General features: G+C 55.2%; 1 protein-coding gene and 1 long non-coding RNA gene across 3 annotated transcripts in view; one reads left to right on the top strand and one right to left on the bottom strand.

The window, feature by feature from the left end:
• LOC144730844 (uncharacterized) overlaps positions 1 to 25,567 on the bottom strand; it is a 36,286-nt gene extending 10,719 nt beyond the window's left edge. The window contains exons 1-2 of one of the 2 annotated variants that reach the window (XR_013587867.1): positions 18,091 to 25,567; positions 15,629 to 16,818 (exon numbers count right to left, since the gene is read on the bottom strand). This is a non-coding gene — a long non-coding RNA (uncharacterized LOC144730844). Of the gene's footprint in view, positions 1 to 15,628; positions 16,819 to 18,090 lie in introns of those variants that run through there. The other variant, XR_013587866.1, reaches the window with a different exon arrangement.
• On the top strand, positions 1,146 to 5,852 carry LOC144730843 (uncharacterized). The gene is made up of 2 exons (XM_078611615.1): positions 1,146 to 1,838; positions 5,650 to 5,852. The coding sequence occupies exons 1-2, from the start codon at positions 1,146 to 1,148 to the stop codon at positions 5,662 to 5,664; spliced, it is 708 nt and encodes a 235-aa protein (XP_078467741.1). The 3' UTR covers positions 5,665 to 5,852.
• Positions 25,568 to 25,716: the final 149 nt, after the last annotated feature.

The raw sequence follows: 25,716 nt of genomic DNA, 5'->3' as shown, positions 1-25,716 counted from the left end.
GGCAGCTTATGGGAAACAAACACAGTGGGCGGGGCTACGTGAGTGCACGGGGGGGGGTGCTCTCAACGACGTCCGCACCAGGCAGCCCGGGGCCCCACCCCTCAGCGGGGGTGGAGTATAAAGGGGGATGTGTCAGAGGGCTCGGGGCAGAATGTTAAAGCTAAACCAGTGAAGACCGAAGATCGTCTAGCTAGAGCCCTGGACTCCCCTGGGACGCCGCCCTTGTCAGGGCCGCGCAGGACCGAGCCAGCGGCGTGGTCCCGAGAACCAGAGCTAGTGCTCTGGGACTCCGGGTACCGTAGCCCGACTTACCAGTGTCGGGCCAGACAGCCTCCCCTAGCCCGTTAGTGGAGGACTAGGAGGTAGGTCAGAGATAGCTAGCAGTGTATTCCCAGCTAGCCGGGTGAGGGGGCCGATACCCCCTCTAGTATTGTATGTCCACAGTTGTGACTACTTGTACGGAATAAATACGCGTGCCTCACCAACGGTGTCCAAGAGTCATCAACGGTACTTCATCTGGTGTCAGAACAACTACGAACATGGACACACGCCGGACAGCTCGAGCCGGAGTACCGCAGGTGGAGGACACCGCTGAAATTGTCGAGCCCGAGACGGCTCAACAAGACATCGTGCAGCCGGGGCCGGACGCATTCTTACCGGGGCATCAGGATGAAGAGGAGCCGCCATCAGAAGGGCTGAGGCTGGCTCACGCGAGGCTGGCGGAGCTGCTTTACGCCGCTGCCGCCACACTCGAACATATCACGCGGCTGGGGGCTGGTGGACCACCACGGGGCGAGGAGAACCGACGTCCGATGCGCCTTCCCGCCATCTCAACGGATTCAAACTTTGAATCTCCCGCCATCACCGCAGCAGCTGCTGAGGGCGTGGCCGGCCTGAACCTCGGGTCCAACATCGCTCTCGCTGGGGCTGCCGCGTCACCGCCAGCGGAGGGAGCGTCATCACGGCTGCGACAGGCGATACCATCTGCCGTTCGCGCCGAAGCGCAGCCGAGTTACGGGGACAGCAGCCTGCGAGCTTCCATGGCGACCGCTGCGCTGCACCAACGGCTGCCTCCGCTCAAAGAGTTTGTTGGCGCGGAGGGCGACTGGGGCGGCTTCCAGCGACGCTTCCTCGTCCACCAAGAAATGGCACGGTGGTCGGATGCTGAGGCTCTCTGCGCGCTGCCGGCGCTCCTCGACAGCGACGCACTCGCCGCCCTTACATCGGCGCTGAGGGAGAAGCGCTCCACGCTACAGATGGCGCTGCAGTTGCTGGCCGGGGTCTACGGACCTTCAGCGGAATGCAGGCAGCAGTTTTACGATCGCCAGCGGGGTGCAAAGGAGTCGCCCCTGGCGTACAGGACGAGTCTCCTGGCACTGGCGAAGACGGCCTTCCCTCAAATGGACGACGACGGCATGGACGCCATGGTCACAGAAAAAATCCTCCTGCTGGCAGACGACCTGGACATCGCCGTCGTTGCACAGGAGGACACGGAGATGAGTTCCCTCCAGGCTGCGCGGCTCCTCCACGCCAACCTGCTGTCACAGCGTCGGAAAGCCAGCAGGGCAGCGGCCGGGCGTGCGGTGGCTGCGGCCACCCTCCCGGCGGAGGAGGTTTACGCCGTCGACCGTCGACGGCAGCAGGGGACGGGAGCACGGTCGGGCCGGGATGGGTCGAGCCGCTTCGACCGTCCGTCATCGCCGCCAGCGCTCCCGCGTTGCTTCAACTGCGGCGTCCGGGGCCATGTCGCCTCGGGGTGCCGCTCTCCTCGGCAGCGCGGGACGACGCCTCGACAGGACGCCGGCCCTCCTCCTCCCAAGCTCCATCAACATAATCCGGTGAGTCGCGGCACCCCTCATGTTTGGCCCAAGCACACACTCGTCACACACTCGCACACCGCAACGAACGGGGGGCCGACATTGCGCTGCGCCGGGCCAACACGCACCACTATGGGGACTCAAATCGAACCCAGGCAGTGGTCCGTGTTGGCCCATCGCGTTGTGGCCGCGTCGTCGGGGTCGTCGGCCGTGGTGGGACACATTGACGGGGTGGAGGTATGCATCCTGGTCGATACGGGGGCATCGGCGACCATCATTTCCGAACTCATTTACAATATTCTACCTGTCCAGAGCCGTCCTTTACTGCCGGTTAACGTCCCATTCTATGCTGCTAACGGGGGCTCTCTTGGCATCATTGGACAGATTCGAGCGCAAATTTGTATCGGGGATATCAAATTGTCGGGCCCGATTTTTGTTTCCTCCTCGCTGGCGGTTCCGTGCCTGCTGGGGACGGACTTCTTGGGCAAAATGCCGATTCGTATTTTAATAGACCAGGGATGCATTGAGCTCCCGTCGGGACGACGCATGGCGTTCCTGCCTTCCCCTACTGCGGCTCGGACGGCGTTCGTAACAGTACCAGCGTTCGTCGTTAAAACAGTTCGTGTGCCGCCGGGAGCTCAAATGTTGGTGCCTCTAAAACTTCGTCGGCCCTTCGCTGAGGGCATTGGGGACCAGGGAATTCTGCTGGGACCATCTAGGGCCGGGGTTAGTGGACCTCATTTGATTCCGGCCCAGACCGTCGTAAGAGGGGACGGGGACCCTTTCATCGCGGTCCTCAATGTGGGGTCGCAGACAGTGGTAGTTCCTCAAGGGACGGTGCTTGCTCACGCGACGCCGGTGCCCTGCGAGGAACCTGTTGCGAATCACGTCGGCACTGCTCCCCGGCCGCACCCACATTCGGACAGCGATGGAGGGTGGCTCGATGCGCTTTGTGCGGGATCGACGGACCTGTCAAATTCAGAGCGCCAACAGCTTAGAACGCTACTGCGGGAATTTTCCAACGTTTTCAGTTGGGACAAATACGATTTGGGTTGCACTCATCTGCTGCGTCACCATATTGACACGGGTGACAGCGCGCCAATACGCCAGAATCCGTTTCGGTTAAGTCCCGCCGAAAAGGACCATGTCAAATCGGCTATTGATGACATGTTAGCCGCCGACATCATTTCTCCTTCCACCAGCCCTTGGGGAGCGCCGATCGTCCTGGTTAAAAAGCAGGACGGCTCGTTGCGGTTTTGCGTTGATTTTCGGCGCCTTAACAAAATTTCGGTTGCCGACGCATACCCGCTCCCACGGATGGACGAATCGCTGGACGCCTTGGCGGGAGCGCGATTCTTCTCCACACTGGATTTACTTTCAGGATTCTGGCAGCTTCCTCTGGACGATGATTCAAAGCCTAAAACTGCTTTCCGTACACCGCACGGCCTGTTCCAATTCAACCGGTTGCCGATGGGCTTACACTCAGCGCCGGCAACTTTCCAGCATTTGATGGAATTGGTTTTGGCTGGATTGCAATGGGAGTCGTGCCTGATTTATTTGGATGACGTTATCGTCTTTAGTAAAACTTTTGACGAACATCTCCAGAGGTTGCGGGCGGTTTTCCTAAAGATGCGGGCTGCTAATTTGAAATTCAAACCCCAAAAATGTCATTTGTTACGCGATTCGGTGCGTTATTTGGGGCACATCGTGGGGCGCTCAGGTATTGCTACCGATCCCGCCAAAACGCAGTGTGTCAGCTCCTGGCCGACTCCCACCTCGGTGGGAGAGGTCAGGAGTTTCATTGGCTTCGCGTCGTATTACCGACGGTTCGTCGCTGATTTTGCGACAATTGCCAAACCCCTACACGCTTTAACATCAAAAGGGGTTCGGTTCCACTGGGGTCAGGAGGAGGAGGCTGCTTTCTGCTCCCTTCGGGACGCCCTGGTAAAAGCTCCTCCCTTGATTTACCCCGATTTTTCGGAACCATTTTTGCTCGACACCGATGCGAGCAACACGGGTATTGGGGGCGTGCTTTCCCAGGTAGTTGACGGCGTGGAACGGGTGGTTGCGTACGGCAGTCGGGTGTTGTCTCCAGCGGAGCAAAGATATTGTGTCACCCGTAGGGAACTGTTGGCAATTGTCTATTTCATCCAACAGTATCGCCCATATCTGTACGGTCGGCATTTCACCGTCCGCACAGATCATGCGGCACTGCAGTACGCCCTGCGAGTTCAACAGCCATCGGGACAATTGTCCCGATGGTTGGAGATCCTCCAGGATTTTGATTTCGAAACCACCTACCGTAAGGGCGTTCGCCACACCAACGCGGACGCTCTGTCGCGCATGCCAACCACCTCCGAATGTGCATGCCTCCTGGGGTCGGGACGTTGCAAGCCAGCAGGGGACATGCCGGTTCCGGTCCTGGCGGCCGCCGCCGACGACGAAACATTGCTTCCAAATTCTATCACACAACAGGGAAAAGATTCCCTGCTGGGTTTGCCCGTTAATGAATGGGGGCGCCTCCAGATGGAGGATACCTCCCTTCTCGCGTCACGTCGTCGCGCCGGGGAGGCGGGGCGGGGGATGGGTGATGCCGACGCATGGGAAATGCACGCGGGGTTGCTGATGCATTGGGACGGGAAATCCCATCGACACCGGCTGGTGGTCCCTTCTGGGTTACGGGGTAGGGTGGTGTGGGCTGCTCATGAGCGCCTCCTCCACCTGGGTACCCAAAAGACCCTCGCCTTGCTCCAGCTTGATTTTTTTTGGCCAGGCATGACGAGGGATGTCGCAGATCTGTTGGCATCATGCCCTCGGTGTGCGCAGCGAAAACCACCAGCACGGGAGTCAAACCCGCCTCTGCAGTCTATCAGAGTCTCCAGAGTGAACGAACTTGTCGCGCTGGATATTCTGGGGCCATTTCCCGCCACCCCTAGGGGCAATAGATATTTGTTGACCGGGGTGGAATACTTTACGCGCTGGCCTATGGCCTGGCCCCTGGCCAACCAGTCGGCAGCAGCCATCGTGGAGGCCTTTGTCCAAGGTTACGTCATGGACAAAGGTGCTCCGGAGCGGCTGCTGACCGACCAGGGAAAACATTTTTCCGGCAAACTCCTCCAACAGGTCTGTGAGCTCCTGGGAACGAAAAAAATTCGTACCTCTCCCTATCACCCGCAAACTGACGGGATGGTCGAGCGTCTGCATCGAACCATCACGTCTATGTTGTCGCAGCAGGTTTCGGACTCACAGACCGATTGGGACTTGCAAATTCAAGGGGTCCTGGCAGCATACAGATTGGCCCCCCATGCTGCGACGGGATTTTCACCCTTCTTCCTCATGTATGGCCGCGAACCTGACCTACCTGTTCGGGCACAGCTGCAGATCCCCGCGCCGCTGGGAAAAACTAAATTGGCCGACCATGTTAAATTTAACCTTGCGAAATTGACTGAGGCACGGGATGCTGCCATGCTAAATTCCGACAGGCGTCAGAAAGCGAATGAGCGCCTCAGACTGGGTCGCGCGCACGTGCTACAGTGGAAGCCGGGGGACAGGGCATGGCTGCACTGTCCCCAGGTACCACTCGCGACCTCCTCAAAACTGGTGCGGCCGTGGCGGGGCCCCGTCGAGGTGGTCGAGGTTTTGCGGCCTCAGTGCGTTCGCATCAAATGGGGGAAGCGCCGGTGGTTTGTGCACCCCTCTAGGCTGAAACCCTTCGTTGCGGTGCGAGGCCCCACTCCACACACGCGTGGCCAAACATGTGGGGGGTCGGCCGACTCAAAGGGTCCGTCTCTGCTGCTCTCGCCTGACGTGTTGCCGGCTGTCCCGCCCCCAGGTGCACCAGGAATGACGGGCTCCCGCCCAACAACCCCTACGGGGGATGCCGAGGGTCTCGCGACATCAAGCGCAGACTCACTTCGAAATGGACAGCTGCCACCGGATGGTCCGCCATCTGGGGTTGCCCCGTGTGACGGGCCTGCGGCAAGGACGCGCGCAAGAATGCGCAGACTCTTGTGATGCACAAAAATAATTTTTTTTTTTTTTCACGTGTATGGTTACTGTGCGCTGCGTCGGTGGTGTGCTCCTGGCACATTGTGTTGTGTTGTGTGTGTGTTGGGGGTTCCTTGCGATTTGTATATACGTTGCTTTTACGGAATTCGTATTTATTCGGGGGGGGGTGCGTCGGGTTGTTTTCCCTTCGGGGTTTTCTGGTTCTTGTTGTTGTTCTCTTCGCGTTATGTTGAAAAATAGTGAGGCACACGCGCGGTCAGGGGGTAAATGCGCTTTTATTGTCGTTTTTTTTGTATGTTGGCAGCCGGGACGGCTGCAAGCTATGCGGGGGGGGGGTGATGTAGGGGTGTTAGAGAGAGAGCCGTTATGCATGGCAGCTTATGGGAAACAAACACAGTGGGCGGGGCTACGTGAGTGCACGGGGGGGGTGCTCTCAACGACGTCCGCACCAGGCAGCCCGGGGCCCCACCCCTCAGCGGGGGTGGAGTATAAAGGGGGATGTGTCAGAGGGCTCGGGGCAGAATGTTAAAGCTAAACCAGTGAAGACCGAAGATCGTCTAGCTAGAGCCCTGGACTCCCCTGGGACGCCGCCCTTGTCAGGGCCGCGCAGGACCGAGCCAGCGGCGTGGTCCCGAGAACCAGAGCTAGTGCTCTGGGACTCCGGGTACCGTAGCCCGACTTACCAGTGTCGGGCCAGACAGCCTCCCCTAGCCCGTTAGTGGAGGACTAGGAGGTAGGTCAGAGATAGCTAGCAGTGTATTCCCAGCTAGCCGGGTGAGGGGGCCGATACCCCCTCTAGTATTGTATGTCCACAGTTGTGACTACTTGTACGGAATAAATACGCGTGCCTCACCAACGGTGTCCAAGAGTCATCAACGGTACTTCACAAGGAAAGAGCTGTGTGTCTGATATGCCAGAATATAGTGTCTGTGTTCAAAGAATACAATTTACGTCGACACTATGAAACTCAACATAAAGATAAATATGATTGTTTGGTCGGAGAAGTGAGAAAAGATAAAATATTAAAACTGAAAATACATTAACTCAGCAAAATACTTTTGTGAAGCAGAAGCAGCTAAATATTTGATCACTGCGAGCAAGTTTTCAAGTTGCCAAGCTAATAGCGTGCACTGGCAGACCATTCGTGGAGGGAGAATTTGTTAAAAAATGCCTTCTTTCTGTTGCCAAAGAGATGTGTCCAGAGAAGGTCGATTTATTTAGTACAGTGAGTATTTCAGGACCTACAATTACACGGAGGATTGAAGAAATGGGAAACAATTTGCATCAGCATTTGCAAAACTGCACAAAAAAACTTTCCTATTTTTCCTTGGCACTCGACGAAAGCAATGATGTTCGTGATTCTGCACAACTTCTAATTTTTATTCGTGGGACGAATGACTATTTCGAAGTCACAGAAGAGCTTGTTGCACTGCAAAGCATCAAAGGAACAACTACAGGAGAGGATATCTTTCGATTTAAAGCTTTCGTGACTGCAGGGATTCATCTTCTTGGTTCTTTCGGTAAAGTCACATAGAAGGGAAGTAATAAAATAATAAAAGTAAAACATAATAAAATAATTCTCACGACGTTTCGGCCACAACGCAAGCAGCCGTCCTCAGGTGAAAACCAGGTCTGTTGGGGAGACAGCGTCTGAATGAAACAGCATACGAGCTTGGAGCATATATAAGCTGGGTTGGAAGCGGGGGAAAGAGCGCCTTGACAAAATAATTTGCATATCAAGAGGAATTTACCATATTTATGGGAAATGCAGGAATGTGATTAGTACTACATATGCCCGTGCTGCATATGTAGTACTAATAACATTCCTGCATTTCCCATAAATATGCTAAATTCCTCTTGATATGCAAATTCTTTTGTCAAGGCGCTCTTTCCCCCGTTTCCAACCCAGCTTATATATGCTCCAAGCTCGTGTGCTGTTTCATTCAGACGCTGTCTCCCCGACAGACCTGGTTTTCACCTGAGGACGGCTGTTTGCGTTGTGGCCGAAACGTCGTGAGAATAATTTTATTATGTTTTATTGTTATTATTTTATTACTTCCCTTCTACGTGACTTTACCGAAAGAACCAAGAAGAGAGGATATCTATGAAAAGGTTTGCCAAACTGTGAATGGTTTGGAGCTGAACTGGGCTAAACTAGCCAGTGTGACAACTGATGGTGCTCCTAGTGTAGTGTTGTACAGACGGACTCTTCAACGTCTTTTGTAGCACACACTTTTATTCGTCTTATTAACACAGTCCCTATGCACTGAGGGGTATACGGTCCCCTCACCCGTTACACTCAGAACGTACAAGCCCCCGTACCCTACAGGCTACTTAATATCCCGTTCTTTCAGTGTCCTCTGACTGGACCTAGGGAGATGTCTCCCGACCACTGGTTACTCTGAACCCTAGCCCTGATAAGGGCTGGAGGGCTTGGTCCAGGGTCCTAGGCTTCTTCCGCCGTCTTGGGTCTTCGTGTAGTCCAACTCCCCGAGAGCTCTCAGCGCTCTGGCTTTATACTTGTTCGTGGCCGGGTTGTCCAATCCCCGGCCACCTTGTGGAACCCTGTGATTGGTCGTTCCCAATATGCTTTTCGATCCCAATTCACCCTATCTGACCCTGACCGTTTGGTCACGCGGGAAAACCTTGTTTACGGTCAGCTCTCACAGCTTGTGAGACCCTGACCGTTAGTTTGAGCGGGAAAACCTTGTTAACGATTTGCTCTCCGAGTTTGTGAATATCGAGTGGGTAACTCTACTACATCACCCTCCCCTTCGGAAGCCTCAGCCGTCCCGGCTGTTACAAGCAGAAAATCCCCATCAATGAATCAAAGTGTGTGTGTGCCACAACCAACAAGAACAGGAACATCCAACAAGAACAGGAACACCCACTATAAATACCCCCCCCCCATCAACAACGCAACATATGTACATGGTCAGAACCAATCACAAATAACGACATTCGCGACGCACAACGCATGCAGCATTCAGCTGCCGCAAAAAAAATGATGGGCAATCAAGAAAAGCGACGCGATCTAGCCCGTGTGTATTTCGCGGGCCCGTCGTAGGGGATGGGTGCCCCTTTCCGGGCTGCAGGCTGACCAGGCATCCTGGCAAAAATGTCAGCAGGGGCAGGAGGCCTCTCTGCGTGGACCCTTGGAGCAGACGGGTCGGGCAGCCTGGCAAACATGTTGGGCGGGTCAGGCATCCTGGTAAACATGTTGGGCGGGTCAGGCATTTTGGCAAACATGTTGGGCGGGTCAGGCATCCTGGCAAACATGTTAGGTGGGTCAGAAGGTCTCTTTGCAGAGACTCTTGTTGTAGACGGGTCAGGCATCCTGGCAAACATGTTGGGCGGCTCACGGGGCCTTCGTGCAGAGACTCGTGGCTCGCACGGCTCCCTCAGTCCCGCATCATCTGCGGGAGGAATGAGACGTCTGCGCTGTGGATTAGGTACCAACGGGGCGACATCCAGCTCGTCGGGCATATCACACGCTCGGCCCTCGTGTTTTGAGTGTGACGCAGCGCCGCGCGGAGCAACAAATGGCTTCAGACGAGAGGGGTGCACGAACCAGCGCCGTCGTCCCCAACGTATCTTAACACACTGTGGGCGCAGTACCTGGACCACCTCAACCGGACCTCGCCATGGTTTTAGGAGTTTAGCCGATGTGGACACCGGCACCTGGGGGCAATGAAGCCACGCCATATCACCTGGAGCCCACTGATGCACGGACGTGCGAGGGGCCTGCAACCTCGAATTTGCCCGATGGCGGGAAGCGGAATTTTCGATCGCCGCATCACGAGCCTCAGACAGCTTTTGCAGGTTGAACCGCAAATGGTCAGTGAGCTTCGATGACTGTGGAAGCTGCTCTATCCCAAGCCGCACATCAGCGGAGGGAATGGCCTCCCTGCCATACATTAGGAAAAATGGGGAGAACCCTGTCGCTGCATGTGGCGCCATGCGGTAAGCAGCGAGGACCCCTGGGATCTGCAGGTCCCAGTCTACGTGGGATTCGTCAACCTGATGGCATAGCATAGAGGTGAGGGTTCTATGCAACCGCTCCACCATGCCATCTGTTTGGGGGTGATAGGGCGAAGTGCGCACCTTCTTAGTGCCCAACAGGCGGCATACCTCACTCAGCAGGGTACTTGAAAAATTTCTTCCCTGATCGGTCAGCAACCGTTCTGGAGCGCCCTTGTCCAGCACATAGCCTTGAACAAAGGCGTCCACCACGGCTGCTGCCGACTGGTTGGGGAGGGCCCAGGCCATAGGCCACCGTGTAAAATACTCCACCCCAACCAGAAGGTACTTGTTACCACGAGGCGTTGTAGGAAAAGGCCCCAAAATGTCGAGAGCAACCAGCTCGTTCACACGGGATACCGTGATGGGCTGCAGCGGTGGACATGCCGGCTTCGCTGGAGGTTTACGTTGCGCACATTGGGTGCAGCCCATTAAAATATCAGTTACGTCGCGAAGCATGCCCGGCCAGTAAAATTGTAATCTTAGCAACCCAATGGTTTTATGCACACCCAGGTGTGACAATCGCTCGTGTGCCGCGCACACAGCCGAACACCGCAAAGCCGATGGCACTACAATTTTGTACTGGCAAGAATCAGCATCCCAATGCATGAGCAGACCGCGGCGCATGGCAAAAGAGTTCGATTTACTTGAACGTGAGGACGAATCACATGCGCGACGACGCAGAGGCACCAATGACGCATCGTTCATTTGGTGCCGACCCCATTCGTCCAACGTTATCCCCAGCAAGTCGTCACTTGCTGGCGGATTTTCGTGGTCCACACCCGGCGCAGGATCGGAAGGAAGGGCAGCAGAAACCGTTTCAGGAGGTGCAACTGGGCGTACTATTTGTGGTTTGCACCGGCCAGAACTCGTGAAACAGGCGCATTGTTCTGACGGGAGGCGAGATAGCGCATCCGCATTACTGTGCTGTGTGCCCTTACGGTAAATCACCATAAAATTGTAGTCCTGGAGGACTTCAAACCATCGGGAGAGCTGGCCAGACGGTTGGTCAATGCGCAAAGCGTATTGTAACGCAGAGTGATCGGAGCGCACGGTAAACCGTTGACCGTACAGGTATGGCCTGTATTGTTGTATAAAGTAAACAATGGCCAGCAGCTCGCGTCGGGTTACGCAATAACGTTGCTCTGCAGGGGACAAAACCCTGCTTCCATAGGCAACCACCCTCTCAACGCCATCAACGATTTGGGACAGCACCCCGCCGATCCCGGTGTTACTGGCATCGGTGTCCAGAATAAACGGCTTTGTGAAATCGGGGTAAGCCAGGGGCGGTGCTGCTACAAGAGCATTCCGTAAGGAGTCAAATGCGGCCTGTTCCGCGTCTCCCCAATGAAATTTCAGCCCTTTCGCTGTAAGAGCGTGTAGTGGCTTGGCGATTGTAGCGAAACCAGCCACAAAACGTCGGTAGTACGACACGAACCCGATAAAACTGCGAACATCCCCAGCAGAGGTGGGGGTAGGCCATTGGCTGACACATTTAGTCTTTTCAGGGTCTGTGGAAATACCCGAGCGGCTGACTATGTGGCCCAGATAGCGCACAGATTCCCGCAGGTGGCACTTTTGCGGCTTAAATTTGAGGTTCGCAGCTCGCATTTTTTCGAAGACAGCGCGCAACCGTTCAATGTGTTCGTTGAACGTGCGGCCAAAGACAATAACGTCATCAAGATAAATCAGGCATGAGTCCCACTGGAGCCCAGCGAGGACCAGCTCCATGAGCCTCTGAAACGTCGCTGGGGCCGAGTGGAGCCCCATGGGCAATCTATTAAACTCGAAGAGGCCCTGTGGTGTCCGAAAAGCAGTCTTTGGCTTTGACGCTTCGTCGAGGGGGAGTTGCCAAAACCCTGACAGAAGGTCCAAAGTGGAAAAATAGCGCGCCCCTGCCAGGGCATCCAATGACTCATCCATACGTGGCAGAGGATATGCGTCAGCTACGGAAATTTTATTCAGGCGCCGAAAGTCTACACAGAATCGAAGACTGCCATCGTGCTTTTTGACCAGCACTATCGGAGCACTCCAGGGGCTGTTTGAAGGAGAAATTATATCAGCCGCCAGCATGTCGTCAACTGCCCATTTAACATGCTGTTTCTCCGCAGGGCTGAGCCGAAACAGGTTTTGGTGGATAGGGGCAGAGTCACCGGTATCAATATGGTGACGCAGCAGCTTGGTGCAGCCAATATCAAATTGTGATTTGCTGAACACATCCGAGAATTCCCGCAAAAGAGCCCGCAAATCACTCTGCTGTGAGCCGGATAAATCGCCGGCATCAGCGCAGAGAGCGTCAATCCACCCCTCGTCACCGTTCTGAGGGCGAGGTTGCTGAGCGTTCGTTACGTGTCCGACAATCCCGGTCCCCAGGGGCGCGACTGTCGCATGAGCGAGCACTGTCCCCTGTGGAATGACGGTGTCTGACAGACCGACATTCAAAACTTGTATAAATGGCTCCCTGTCGCCCGCTACAAGAGTCTGTGCGGCCACCAACGAAAGGCTGTTAACTGCTGTGTTGGAAGGTCCCAATAAAATGCCATTTACCGAGGCGGTGGGAGCGAGCGGTTTCTTTAACCGTAAGGGGACGAGCATTTGTGCCCCTGGCGGAATGCGTACAGCGCAAGCCGCAAAAGCCTGTACGGAAGCATTTTCCGTCCGTGAACGCGTGGCCGCGGGTAAAAATGCCATCCGGCGGCCCGAGGGAAGTTCAATACATCCCTGATCGATAAGGATTTTAATGGGCATTTTGGCAAGAAAATCAGTTCCCAGAAGGCACGGCACCGCAAGGGAAGAAGACACAAAAACAGGTCCGGCCAATTTAATATCTCCAATGGCAATTTGCGCCCGAATTTGGCCGAGAATCCCCAGGGAACTTCCATTTGCAGCGAAAAATGGAACGGAAACCTTTTCCAAAGATCGACATCGCACGGGCAGTATATTGTAAATTAACTCGGAGATGATAGTGGCCGATGCACCGGTATCAACAAGCACGCGCACTTCCACCCCCTCGATCGAACCAACAACCACCGAGGAACCCGCCGTCGCTACAACCACTCTATGGGCCAGCTCTGACCACTGCCCGGGTCACAGTGGTCGCGAAGAGTCGGCCAAACGCCGCGTGTCATACGCCGTGTTCCGAGCGGAGTCAATGGTGTGTTGTGGTGTGTATGAGGGCCGAGCGTGTGGGGTGCCGCGACTTGCCTGGTTATGCTGCGCTGCTCTGGAAGCTCTGTAGTCCCGGTCTCGGGATCCGGCGGAGCAGCCTCATCGTCCATGCGGGGGTAAGCTGCTCTTGCCATGGCGAGTAGCGCGGTGCGGAACGCCAATGGCGACTCCCTTGGCTTGCACCGTCTCTCGTAGAACTGGTGGCGTGTGGCGGAAGGAGGTCCGTAGACATCAGACAGCCGCTGAAGTGCTGCTTGTAGTGTCGCCCTTTGTCGCTTGGGAATGGAGATGAGTGCAGCGAGAGAGTCATCGTCCAAGGTGGCTGGCAGTGCACGAAGTGCTTGTGCATCCGACCAGCCCACCATCTCCTGGTGGCTGAGGAAGCGACGTTGAAATGCCGCCCAGTCGCCCCCTGTGGACGAGAATTCGCGAAAGACAGGCAGCCGCTGCTGTAGAGCAGCTGTGTCGTCGTCTTCGTCAAGCTCAGACTCGGTCCCGAACGCAGCGATGGCTTGGTCGACAACATGTACAGTACGGCGTCGCAGCCGTGATGACGCGGTGTTGCTGGAGGGTCCTGCAAAGGCAGCGTCGCTCTGCGATGACGCGGTGTGTCGTGATTGGCCCCCGGGGGTCCCAGCATGCACTTGGCTTCCGCCTCCACGTGACCCGCCGGGTTTGCGATGGCGGGGACGTTCGCTGTTGGCCATTCCTCCCCGCCCGCAGCCCCCAGGGTAAGTTGCTCCAGGATGGCTGCTGCAGCATGCAGCAGCTGGGCGAGGCGGGCGTGAGCAGCCTGGGTGCCATCGCTCGCGGCGATCGGCTGCACAGCTGGTGGTGGGGCGGCTGGCAACACGCCAATATCTTCAGCGCCGCCCGCAGCACCCACAGGTGAGTCGGAGCTTGCATCATCGGGACTTCGCGTGCGGTTCGTTCGTCTTGTTTCCATCTTCTGACGCCAATGTAGTGTTGTACAAACGGACTCTTCAACGTCTTTTGTAGCACACACTTTTATTCGTCTTATTAACACAGTCCCTATGCACTCAGAACGTACAAGCCCCCGTACCCTACAGGCTACTTAATATCCCGCTCTTTCAGTGTCCTCTGACTGGACCTAGGGAGATGTCTCCCGACCACTGGTTACTCTGAACCCTAGCCCTGATAAGGGCTGGAGGGCTTGGTCCAGGGTCCTAGGCTTCTTCCGCCGTCTTGGGTCTTCGTGTAGTCCAACTCCCCGAGAGCTCTCAGCGCTCTGGCTTTATACTTGTTCGTGGCCGGGTTGGCCATCTTGTGGAACCCTGTGATTGGTCGTTCCCAATATGCTTTTCGATCCCAATTCACCCTATCTGACCCTGACCGTTTGGTCACGCGGTAAAACCTTGTTTACGGTCAGCTCTCACAGCTTGTGAGACCCTGACCGTTAGTTTGAGCGGGAAAACCTTGTTAACGATTTGCTCTCCGAGTTTGTGAATATCGAGTGGGTAACTCTACTACACTAGCATGGTGGGGTCTAAGAAAGGAGTAATTGCTCGCATTAACCAAGAGATGGACAAAGATAACCATTCTCATCCAATAGCCATACACTGCCTCATCCACCAACAAGTGCTGTGTAGTAAATCACTGAAGTGGGACTCTGTTATGAAATTTGTGGTATCTTGTGTTAACTTCATTAGAGCTCATGCACTAAACCACAGACAATTTCAGGAATTTCTGTCTGAGCTAAATGTTGACTATGAAGATGTTCTGTATCACACGGAAGTCCGTTGGCTGAGTCGATGGAGAGTTTTGAAACGTTTCTATGACTTACTTCCACAGATTACAGCTTTTCTGCTTTAAAAAAACAAAGAAGTACCAGAGCTCAATGATGCAGAATGGAAATGGCACCTTGCCTTTCTGACAGATGTAACAGAGCTACTCAACAGTTTCAGTGTGCAACTTCAAGGAAAGGGGAAGCTCATCTGTGATATGCAATCACATGTCAAAGCATTTGAAGTAAAATTAGGCCTCCTCATCAAACAAGTGAAGGAGGAAAACTTCTGCTATCTCCCCACAACTCAAAATCTGTTAGCGGAAAAACCATTGGTTGCATTCCCAAACAAAACATGTGTGGATTCACTGGAAAATTTGCAAAAGGAGTTCCAATTTGGATTTAAAGAGCTTCATCTCCATGAACAGGACATACAGCTTTTCCGTAATCCATTTTCTATTGACATTGAAAATGTGGATACAATTTACCAAATGGAACTGGCTGAACTGCAGAATTGTGACTCTCTGAAAGACGCATTCAAGTCAAGCAGCCTTCATAATTTCTATGCATCTCTCCCCTCTGAGACATATCCTCATCTCAGGAACCATGCACTCAAAATGGCAACCATCTTTGGCAGCACTTATGTCTGTGAACAGACTTTTTCCAGAATGAAACATTTGAAATCTCCAACCAGATCTAGACTAACGGATGCACACTTGCATCACTTGTTACGACTAGCAGTGACAAATATGGAACCGGACATTGACCATCTCATTAGCCAAAAGCAGGCCCATAGTTCCCATTGAAATACTGGCAAGTTTGTTGATTTAACTGTACTTGTTCTTCATTTTAAATATTGTATTTGTTCCCGTTTTGTTTCTTCACTTCAAAATAAGATATATGCAGTGTGCATAGGAATTTGTTCATAGTTTTTTTTTAACTATAGTCCGGCCCTCCAACGGTCTGAGGGACAGTGAACTGGCCCCCTGTTTAAAAAGTTTGAGGACCCCTGCCCTAGATAATGCAGGCCCTTACTGAAAATATCATCAAATTCGTGAAGGAGACTTTTAAGTCGGTCTCTTTCAGCTTGAGTCAACTCAAGGTTCCGCTGAATGATTTCCTCCGCCCAGGGGGGACCCTACCCCATCCATCACTTCTTGTATCTCCGCAACCACTTCATCCTCCAGTATTTCACTTGCTGGATAAACTTAGGCTGTTACCTTTGCTTCTCGCAGTGCAATCGCATGCTCCTATGTGTTCAAAACCTGTATGCACAATCGTTGGTTCCGTCTTAAAATGGTGTCCGCCACCACTAATGAATACCGAATAAACTTGGTACTAGTGGTGACACTATTGTAGGGCTGTTACAGAGAGCCCGTTATGCATGGCAGCCTATGGTAAACAAGCACAGTGGGCGGGGCTACGTCAGTGCACGGGCAGGTGCCCTCTACGACGTCCGCGCTTCGGACGTTACGATCCCCCGGGGCCCCACCCCTCAGGGAGGGGGGTGTATAAAAGGGGAATGTATCGGGAGGCTCGGGAGTGATGTTTAGCTAAAGAAGAGGAGGAGGAAGACGTCTGAGATAGAGCCCTGGACTCCCCCTGGTACGCCGTCCTTATCAGGACCGCGCAGGCTCGAGCCAGTGGCGTGGTACCAGAGCCAGAGCCAGTGCTGGTCTGGACTCTGGGTACCGGGCCCGACTGACCAGTGTCGGGCCAAGATAGCCTCCCCTAGCCCATTAGTGGAGGACTCAGAGGCAGGCTAAGGTTAGCCTAGAGGTGTGTCCTCAGATAGACGGGTGAGGGGGCCGATACCCCCTCAATTGTGTATGTCACAAAGTTGGTATTCAAATAAACAAGTGTGCCTCCAACTCCGGTGTCAACGAGTCGTAAGCGTTACTACATCTGGCGTCAGAAGTGAAACAAAGTACGAACATGGATACACGCCGGACGACTCGAGTCGGAGTACCAGGGGCGGAGGACACCGCTGCAGTTGGAGGGCCCGAGATGGCTGAAGATGCCATCGAGCAGCCGGGGCTGGGTGCATCCACGCCACAGCAGCTGGAGGAAGGGGAGCCGTCGACGGAGGGGCTGAGGCAGGCGCACGCGAAGCTGGCCGAGCTGCTGTACGCCGCAGCCGCCATGCTCGACAACATCACGCGGCTGGGGGCTGCGGGACCGCCACGAGGCGACAGCAGCCAACGACCACAGCGCCTTCCCGCCATTTCAACGGAGCAACATTTTGAAACTCCCGCCATCGCCGCAGCTGCTGTTGAGGGCGTGGCCGCTCTAAGCATCGCGTCCAACGGCGGGAGTACAGTGCCTGCCGCGTCACCACGGGTGCGACCGGCGATGCCATCGCTGCTTCGGGCCGACGCTGAGTCGAGTGAGGGAGACGAGGGAGCGCGATCGTCCTCTGCAGCCGCTGCCTTACATCAGCGACTGCCGCCGCTCAAAGAATTTGTGGGCGAGGAGGGCGACTGGGGCGGCTTCCAGCGGCGCTTCCTCGCTCACCAGGAGATGGCACAGTGGACAGACGCCGAGGCTCTCCGAGCACTGCCAGCACTCCTCGACAGCGACGCCCTCGCCACACTAACATCGGCAACGAAGGAGAGGCGTTCCACGCTGCGGAAGGCGTTGCAAGTGCTGTCCGCTGTGTATGGGCCACCATCGGACTGTCGTCAACTCTTTTACGATCGCCAGCGGGGGACGAAGGAGTCGCCCCTGGCGTACCGTACAAGCCTCCTGGCGCTGGCAAAGGAAGCCTTTCCACGAATGGACGACGAGGGGATCGACGCCATGGTGACAGAAAAGATACTTTTGCTGGCGGACGACTTAGACATCGTCATTGTCGCACAGGACGATGCAGAAATGTGCTCCCTCCAAGCGGCCCGTCTCCTCCACGCAAACCTGTCCTCTCAACGACGGAAGGCCAGCAAGGCGGCGAGCGGGCGCGCCGTCGCTGCGGCCACCCTCCCGGCGGAAGAGGTTTGCGCCGTCAACCATCGACGGCAGCACGGAGCGGGAGCGCGGGAGGACCGGGCCGGTTCAAGCCGTCTCCAACGTCCATCGTCGCCACCAGCGCTTCCACGCTGTTATAACTGCGGCATCCGGGGCCACGTCGCCTCGGGGTGCCGCTCTCCTCGGCAGCGCGGGACGACACCTCAACGGGACGCCGGCCCTCGTCACAAGCTCCACCATCATAATCCGGCGAGTCGCGGCACCCCTCATGTTTGGCCCACGCACACGCCCGTCACACACTCGAACACCGCAGCGAAGGGGGGGCAAATATCGCGTACCATGGCACCAACACGCACCGCTCTGGGTACTCACATTGAACCCAGCCAGTGGTCCGTGTTGGCCCATCGGGTTGTAGCCGCGTCATCGGGGTCGTCGGCCGTTGTGGGTCACATCGATGGGGTCGAGGTGCGCATCCTGGTCGATACAGGGGCATCGGCGACCATTATTTCGGAGTTGATTTATAACATTCTCCCTGCCCAGAGCCGTCCTTTGATGCCTGTTAATGTACCATTCTTTGCTGCTAACGGGGGTTCACTTGGCATCATCGGACAAATTCGAGCCCAGATTTGTGTCGGGGATATTAAATTATCTGGGCCGATTTTTGTTTCCTCCTCGCTGGCGGTTCCGTGCCTGCTGGGGACGGATTTCCTGGCCAAAATGCCGATTAGGATATTAATCGACCAGGGATGCATTGAGCTCCCATCGGGCCGACGCATGGCGTTTCTGCCATCCCCCGCTATGAGCCGGACGGCGTTCGCGACGGTGCCGGCGTTCGTAGATAGAACGGTGCGCGTTCCTCCGGGGGCGCAAATGTTAATTCCTTTGAAACTTCGGCGGCCCTTCGCTAAGGGCATTGGGGCTCAAGGGGTTCTGCTGGGACCGTCTAGGGCCGGGGTCAGTGGACCTAATTTACTCCCGGCCCAGACCATAGTGAGAGGGGAAGGAGAACCCTTCATCGCGGTCCTCAATGTGGGCTCGCAGACGGTGGTGGTCCCACAGGGGACCGTACTTGCTCACGCAACGCCGGTGCCCTGTGAGGAACCCGTCGCGAGTCATGTCGGCGCTGTCCCTGCACCGCGACCACATTCGGACAGCGATGAAGGGTGGCTCGAGGCGCTTTGCGCGGGATCGACGGACCTGTCAAATTTAGAGCGCCAACGTCATAAGACACTACTGAGGGAATTTTCCGACGTTTTCAGTCGGGATAAATACGATTTGGGCTGCACTCATCTGCTGCGTCACCATATTGATACGGGTGACAGCGCGCCAATACGCCAGAATCCTTTTCGGTTGAGTCCCGCCGAAAAGGACCATGTCAAATCGGCTGTTGATGACATGCTAGCCGCCGACATCATTTCTCCCTCCAACAGCCCTTGGGGAGCGCCGATCGTCCTGGTTAAGAAGCAGGACGGTTCGTTGCGGTTTTGCGTTGACTTTCGGCGCCTTAATAAAATTACGGTTGCCGACGCATACCCGCTCCCACGGATGGACGAATCGCTTGACGCCTTGGCGGGAGCGCGATTCTTCTCCACATTGGACTTACTTTCGGGATTCTGGCAGCTTCCTCTGGACGATGATTCAAAGCCTAAAACTGCTTTCCGTACTCCGCACGGCCTGTTTCAATTCAACCGGTTGCCGATGGGCTTACACTCAGCGCCGGCAACTTTCCAGCGGTTGATGGAATTGGTTTTGGCTGGATTGCAATGGGAATCGTGCCTGATTTATTTGGATGACGTCATTGTCTTTGGCAAAACTTTTGAGGAACATCTCCAGAGGTTGCGGGCAGTTTTCCTAAAGATGCGGGCTGCTAATTTGAAATTTAAGCCCCAAAAATGCCATTTGTTACGCGAGTCGGTGCGTTATTTGGGGCACATCGTGGGGCGCTCAGGTATTTCTACCGATCCCGCCAAAACGCAGTGTGTTAGCTCCTGGCCGACTCCCACCTCAGTGGGAGAGGTTAGGAGTTTTATTGGGTTTGCGTCGTATTATAGACGCTTCGTCGCTAATTTTGCGACTATCGCCAAACCCCTACATGCTTTGACATCTAAAGGGGTTCGGTTCTGCTGGGGTCAGGAGGAGGAAGCTGCTTTTTGCTCCCTTCGGGACGCTTTGGTAAACGCTCCTCCCCTGATTTACCCTGATTTTTCAAAACCGTTCTTGCTCGACACCGATGCGAGCAACACGGGTATTGGGGGCGTGCTCTCCCAGGTGGTTGACGGCGTGGAACGTGTGGTTGCGTACGGCAGTCGGGTGTTGTCTCCAGCGGAGCAACGGTATTGTGTCACCCGTAGGGAACTGTTGGCAATTGTCCATTTCGTCCAACAGTATCGCCCATATCTGTACGGTCGGCATTTCACCGTCCGCACAGATCATGCGGCACTGCAGTACGCCCTGAGGGTTCAACAGCCATCGGGACAATTGTCCCGATGGTTGGAGGTCCTCCAGGATTACGATTTCCAAACCACATACCGTAAGGGCGTTCGCCACACCAACGCGGACGCTCTGTCACGCTTGCCAACCACCTCCGAGTGTGCATGCCTCCTGGGGTCTGGACGTTGCAGGCCTCCAGGGGACACATCGGTACCTGTCTTGGCGGCCGCCAACGACGACGATGCAATGGTTCCTAATTCGATCGAACAACAGGGCAAAGATTCCCTGTTGGGGTTGCCCGTCATTGAATGGGGGCGCCTCCAGATGGAGGATGTCTCCCTCCTCGGGTGGCGACGTCGCGTTGGCGGTGCGGCGGGGGGAAAAAGAGGTGCTTCCGACGCATGGGAAATGTGCCAAGGTCTGCTAATGCATTGGGACGGGAAGTCACGTCGACATCGGCTGGTTGTCCCTACTGGGTTGCGGGGTAGGGTGGTATGGGCCGCTCATGAGCGCCTCCTACACCTGGGGACCCAAAAGACTCTCGCCTTGCTGCAACTTGATTTTTACTGGCCTGGCATGACGAGGGATGTTGGGGATTTGTTGGGATCGTGCCCTCAATGTGCACAACGCAAACCGCCGGCACGGGAGTCTAACCCGCCCTTGCAATCGATCAAAGTGTCCAGGATAAACGAGCTGGTCGCTCTGGACATTTTGGGACCATTCCCCGCCACCCCCAGAGGGAATAGATATTTGTTGACGGGTGTCGAGTATTTTACACGCTGGCCTATGGCCTGGCCTCTGGCCAACCAGTCGGCAGCAGCCATCGTGGAGGCCTTTGTTCAGGGTTATGTCCTGGACAAAGGTGCTCCGGAGAGGCTGCTGACCGACCAGGGCAGAAATTTTTCCGGTAAACTACTCAGACAAGTCTGCGATCTCCTGGGCACAAAGAAAATTCGGACCTCCCCATATCACCCACAAACTGACGGGATGGTCGAACGTTTGCATCGCACCATCTCGTCCATGTTATCACAACAAGTTTCGGACTCGCAAACGGATTGGGACCTACAAATTCAGGGGGTCTTGGCGGCGTACCGGATGGCACCCCATGCGGCTACGGGGTTTTCTCCCTTTTACCTCATGTACGGCCGAGAACCAGACCCGCCTGTTCGTGCCCAGTTGCGGATCCCTGTGCCGCAGGGAAAAACTAATCTGGCTGACCACGTTAAATTTAATCTGGACAAATTGACCGAGGCACGGGATGCTGCAATGCAAAACTCTGACCTCCGTCAGAAGGCAAATGAGCGCCTCAGATTGAGTCGAGCGCACATGCTGCAGTGGAAGCCGGGGGACAAGGCATGGTTGCACTGCCCCCAGGTGCCACTGGCAACCTCCTCTAAACTGGTGCGGCCGTGGCGGGGCCCTGTGGAAGTGGTGGAGGTGTTACGTCCGCAGTGCGTGCGCATCAAGTGGGGGAAGCGGCGATGGTTCGTGCACCCCTCCAGATTAAAACCCTTCGCTGCGGTACACAACCCCACTTCACACGCGCGTGGCCAAACATGTGGGGGGTCGGCCGACTTGCTGGGTCCGTCTCCGTCGCTCTCACCTAATGCCTTGCCGGCTGTGCCACCTTCAGGAGCATCAGGAGTGACGGGCTCACGCCCGATCACCCCTCCTGCGGATGCCGAGGGTCACGCGGAGTCAGAGGAATGCTCACCTAAAGACGGACAGTCGCCACCTGATGGTCCGCCACGCGGGGTTACCCCGTGTGAGGGGCCCGCTGCAAGGACGCGCGCTAAAATGCGCAAACTGTTGTGAGGCCGGAAAATGTGTACATAGCTGTTGTGTTTATTGGGTGTTGTGTGGATGGTGTGTTTCCCGCTCCTCGGATGTACATATGTTGGGTTCACCGTTTGTTGTGTGTGCGGGGTGGGTTCCCTGCTGGTTGTATATAAGCTGTTTTTTTTACGGAATTCGTATTTATTCGGGGGGGTGCGACGGGTTGTTTCTCATCTTGTTGTTGTGTCTTGTTCTGGTTCCTGTTATGGTTCAAAAAATAGTGAGGCACACGTGAGGGGGTGAAGGCACCTTTATTGTCAAATTTTTGTATGTTGGCAGCCGGGACGGCTGCATGCTATGTGGGGGGGAGTGATGTAGGGCTGTTACAGAGAGCCCGTTATGCATGGCAGCCTATGGTAAACAAGCACAGTGGGCGGGGCTACGTCAGTGCACGGGCAGGTGCCCTCTACGACGTCCGCGCTTCGGACGTTACGATCCCCCGGGGCCCCACCCCTCAGGGAGGGGGGTGTATAAAAGGGGAATGTATCGGGAGGCTCGGGAGTGATGTTTAGCTAAAGAAGAGGAGGAGGAAGACGTCTGAGATAGAGCCCTGGACTCCCCCTGGTACGCCGTCCTTATCAGGACCGCGCAGGCTCGAGCCAGTGGCGTGGTACCAGAGCCAGAGCCAGTGCTGGTCTGGACTCTGGGTACCGGGCCCGACTGACCAGTGTCGGGCCAAGATAGCCTCCCCTAGCCCATTAGTGGAGGACTCAGAGGCAGGCTAAGGTTAGCCTAGAGGTGTGTCCTCAGATAGACGGGTGAGGGGGCCGATACCCCCTCAATTGTGTATGTCACAAAGTTGGTATTCAAATAAACAAGTGTGCCTCCAACTCCGGTGTCAACGAGTCGTAAGCGTTACTACACTATAATCGGCTTGTCTGTCCATGAGGTAATTAATGGTGATCGATATCGCAAGGGGACCAACGCCTGTGCTAGCGGCGGAATCATCATCGACTCTCCCACCAGTGTGTTTATTCTGGTGGCCTTCCCTGTCTGCGTCAGGCCGCAAAAAATACATCCTCCCAATGGAATCTCTATACAGCCCTGGTCCATCAGTATTATAATGGGTAGCCGACTTAAATAATCGGTTCTCAATAAGCATGGTATTGTTAGGGACGAATCGACCAATACCGGGCCCAATAAACAAATTTTTTCGATGTGGATTTGTTTTAACTTTCCGACAATTCCCAAGCTACCGTCGTTTGCCGCAACAAATTTACTATAAACCCGTTCTAGGCGGCGTTTAACTGTTGGTGACATATCGAACACGAGCGCAAAAATAATGGTGACTGATGCTCCCGTGTCGACCAACACCCCTGCGGGATTTCCCCCTATCGTTCCTGTTAGTACCAATAACCCCATGACCACTGCTACAACCCGTCTCGCAAGTTTTTTCCATTTTTATTTAGATGTTGTCTAAATTTTCCCTGGGTCGCCGTGGGTCACCGTGATCGAGTGGTGTGCAGGTGTAAATGGTGATGAGGGTTTTCATGATGAGGTGTGTGTATGGTCTGGCCGGGTGTCGCGGCTAGCCTGATTCTTTCTTGGGAAGTCACGTGATGTTGTCCAGAGCTGGCTTGGTTGTCTCGGGTTGACTTTACCCTGGCATCTTCTTGCGATGTGGCCCGGCCTCCCCCCGTGGGTCTGCCATGGTCGCTGCCACTCTTGATCATGCCTTGGACTGCCGAATTCCCGGATGGCCGCTGCCATCTACTCCAAGGTCGCCTTAAGATCATTACCCATGCTGGGCCCGGCAGTGGCCACTGTCGTTGCTGTTCCTGTTGGCTCCGCTGGTCCTCTGGCTCCTCCGTTCTCCATCATTTTTGACACCTGTGCTACCATCTAAAATGGCGCTCTTCCTTCTTCGTGTGCTCGGAGGCACTTAACGAAGCACATCAAAATCTATTAGCTCTCTGGCGCAATCGGTAACGCAAAGCCGCTCCGATGGATGAGGCCTCCTCACATCTGCTCTGCCAACAGCACGTCCCGGGCAACCTCATCCATCTGCGGGAACACAATTGGGAGTGCCAACAAGGCGCTACAGTATGCCATCAGTGACTCATTATCTCCTCTCCGCCGGGATGAAAATCGATGCCTTGCGCGAGACAAAGGGCAGAACATCTCTGCCATCCCCTCGTAGGCCTGTCGTAGTGTGGGACGCTGATTCTCAGAAATCGTGCAGAAGGCCGCCATGCGCTCCATTGTCGAACACCGTGGGCAGCTCTTGAAGGGCCTCCTTCTCGCTCCATCTGCGGACTTTGACGGTAGCTTCGAATCCTTTGACAAATGCCACCCAATCACCTCCGGTCGCCGTAAATTCCTTCATGGGACCCAGCCTTCGTGTGTGCGCTCCGCCGGACCTCAGGTTGGTTCAGTGAAGGTCCGCGGTGGTATCTCGTGCGACACATCTCCATCTGGGATCCCCGTTGGGCGTAGCTCCTGCGTGGACAAGGTGGTCGAGGTCCGTGATGCAGCTTGTAACAGCGGCCAAACAGGTTGATCGGCTCCGTGAGGAGTGGCGGCTGCTGCCTCCCCGGAGCCCTAACTCACCACATGTCGAGTGGCGGCGGCTCTAGCTCAGGTGTGTCTGTTCGCTGCACTGTGAGGTGAGGCGGCGGCTGCATCCCCGGAGCTTCAGCTTGCCACGTGGTGGGTGGAGGCAGCGGCATCGGCTCTTCCTTCCCCTCGCTTCAACGTTCGCCGTCAGCAGCCGATCAATTGTCAGTTCTCCTGTCTCGGCGATTCTGGTTCCCCCGGTCTGAGGTCTTTATCTCTTTTTGGAACGTACATGCCAACAGGGTCCGGCTTACACTGGGTTTTGGTTCTCAGGGACCCAGGGTGCTTAGGGACGACACTTCTTCCTCCAAGGGAGCTTCTCTGCCAGTCTTCTTTTGGGATACCGTAGACTGCTTCCCACCACTGCCACGAGTGTAATGTATTTACAGTTCCGAGTGTAACAACCGCCACACTCGTAATTATTACGGCTATCTTTAGCCCAATGGTTTATACCAAGTTGTTTCTTGAGCAGTCAGTCCCAATGGTTTACACCTTGGTCGTCGATTCGTTCCAAAGCAAGCGCCCCGATTGCGCGCCTCGCTCCCCCTCAGATACTCGGTCAGTCCCGCCCCTGTAGGATGGTGGCCACCCCACTTTACTCTGACACGTGTGTCCTTGATTGAATAACGATTACACTGCCTTCCGGCCACCTGTATCCAATTATCTCAACGCGTGCCTTTTAGCACTTTCTCTGTTCAGTCCCCTACACAATGTTAAATAATGTAGGAGCGAGAGGACATTCCTCTTCCACCCCAAGGTGAACAGGGAATGGCCGACTCCCAGCCATGTAGCTTTACCCGGGACTGCCCACCACACAGTGTAAACACGCACTGTACACACACATAGCCTACACATAATGTACAGTGTACACACACAATAATGTTCACGTTATTGCTGAGCTCAGGCACCCAAGGGATCTCTGTATAATAGAGGAAGAAATGTAAAAGTAATCTACGTAAAATTAAACTCTAAAAACACTCCTCGCCACAATCACCGTCTGACCCCGCTCTCTCTTGGTCTCTGACGTTCCCACTCCGTGTTACGTCATCGGCGCGAGACGCCAGGGTGAAATGTAGCCAGCTATTACGTCATGTTATGAAGGAATTCCCCGCCCACCGCGCTCCTGCGCGTGACGTAATGTCTGTTTGGTTACTGTCGATTCATGTTTCGATAAAA

Source organism: Lampetra planeri, chromosome 37 (genome assembly GCF_965212315.1).
Source record: "Lampetra planeri chromosome 37, kcLamPlan1.2.h2, whole genome shotgun sequence".
Taxonomy (NCBI): Eukaryota; Metazoa; Chordata; class Hyperoartia; order Petromyzontiformes; family Petromyzontidae; genus Lampetra; species Lampetra planeri.
The sequence above is the reverse complement of the archived record's forward strand: the minus strand, read 5'-3'. Positions and strand labels throughout refer to the sequence as shown.

What these genes read in the sequence shown, in the direction of transcription:
- LOC144730843 (XM_078611615.1), top strand. Translation starts at nt 1,146, where the DNA reads ATGGCACGGTGGTCGGATGCTGAGGCTCTCTGCGCGCTGCCGGCGCTC.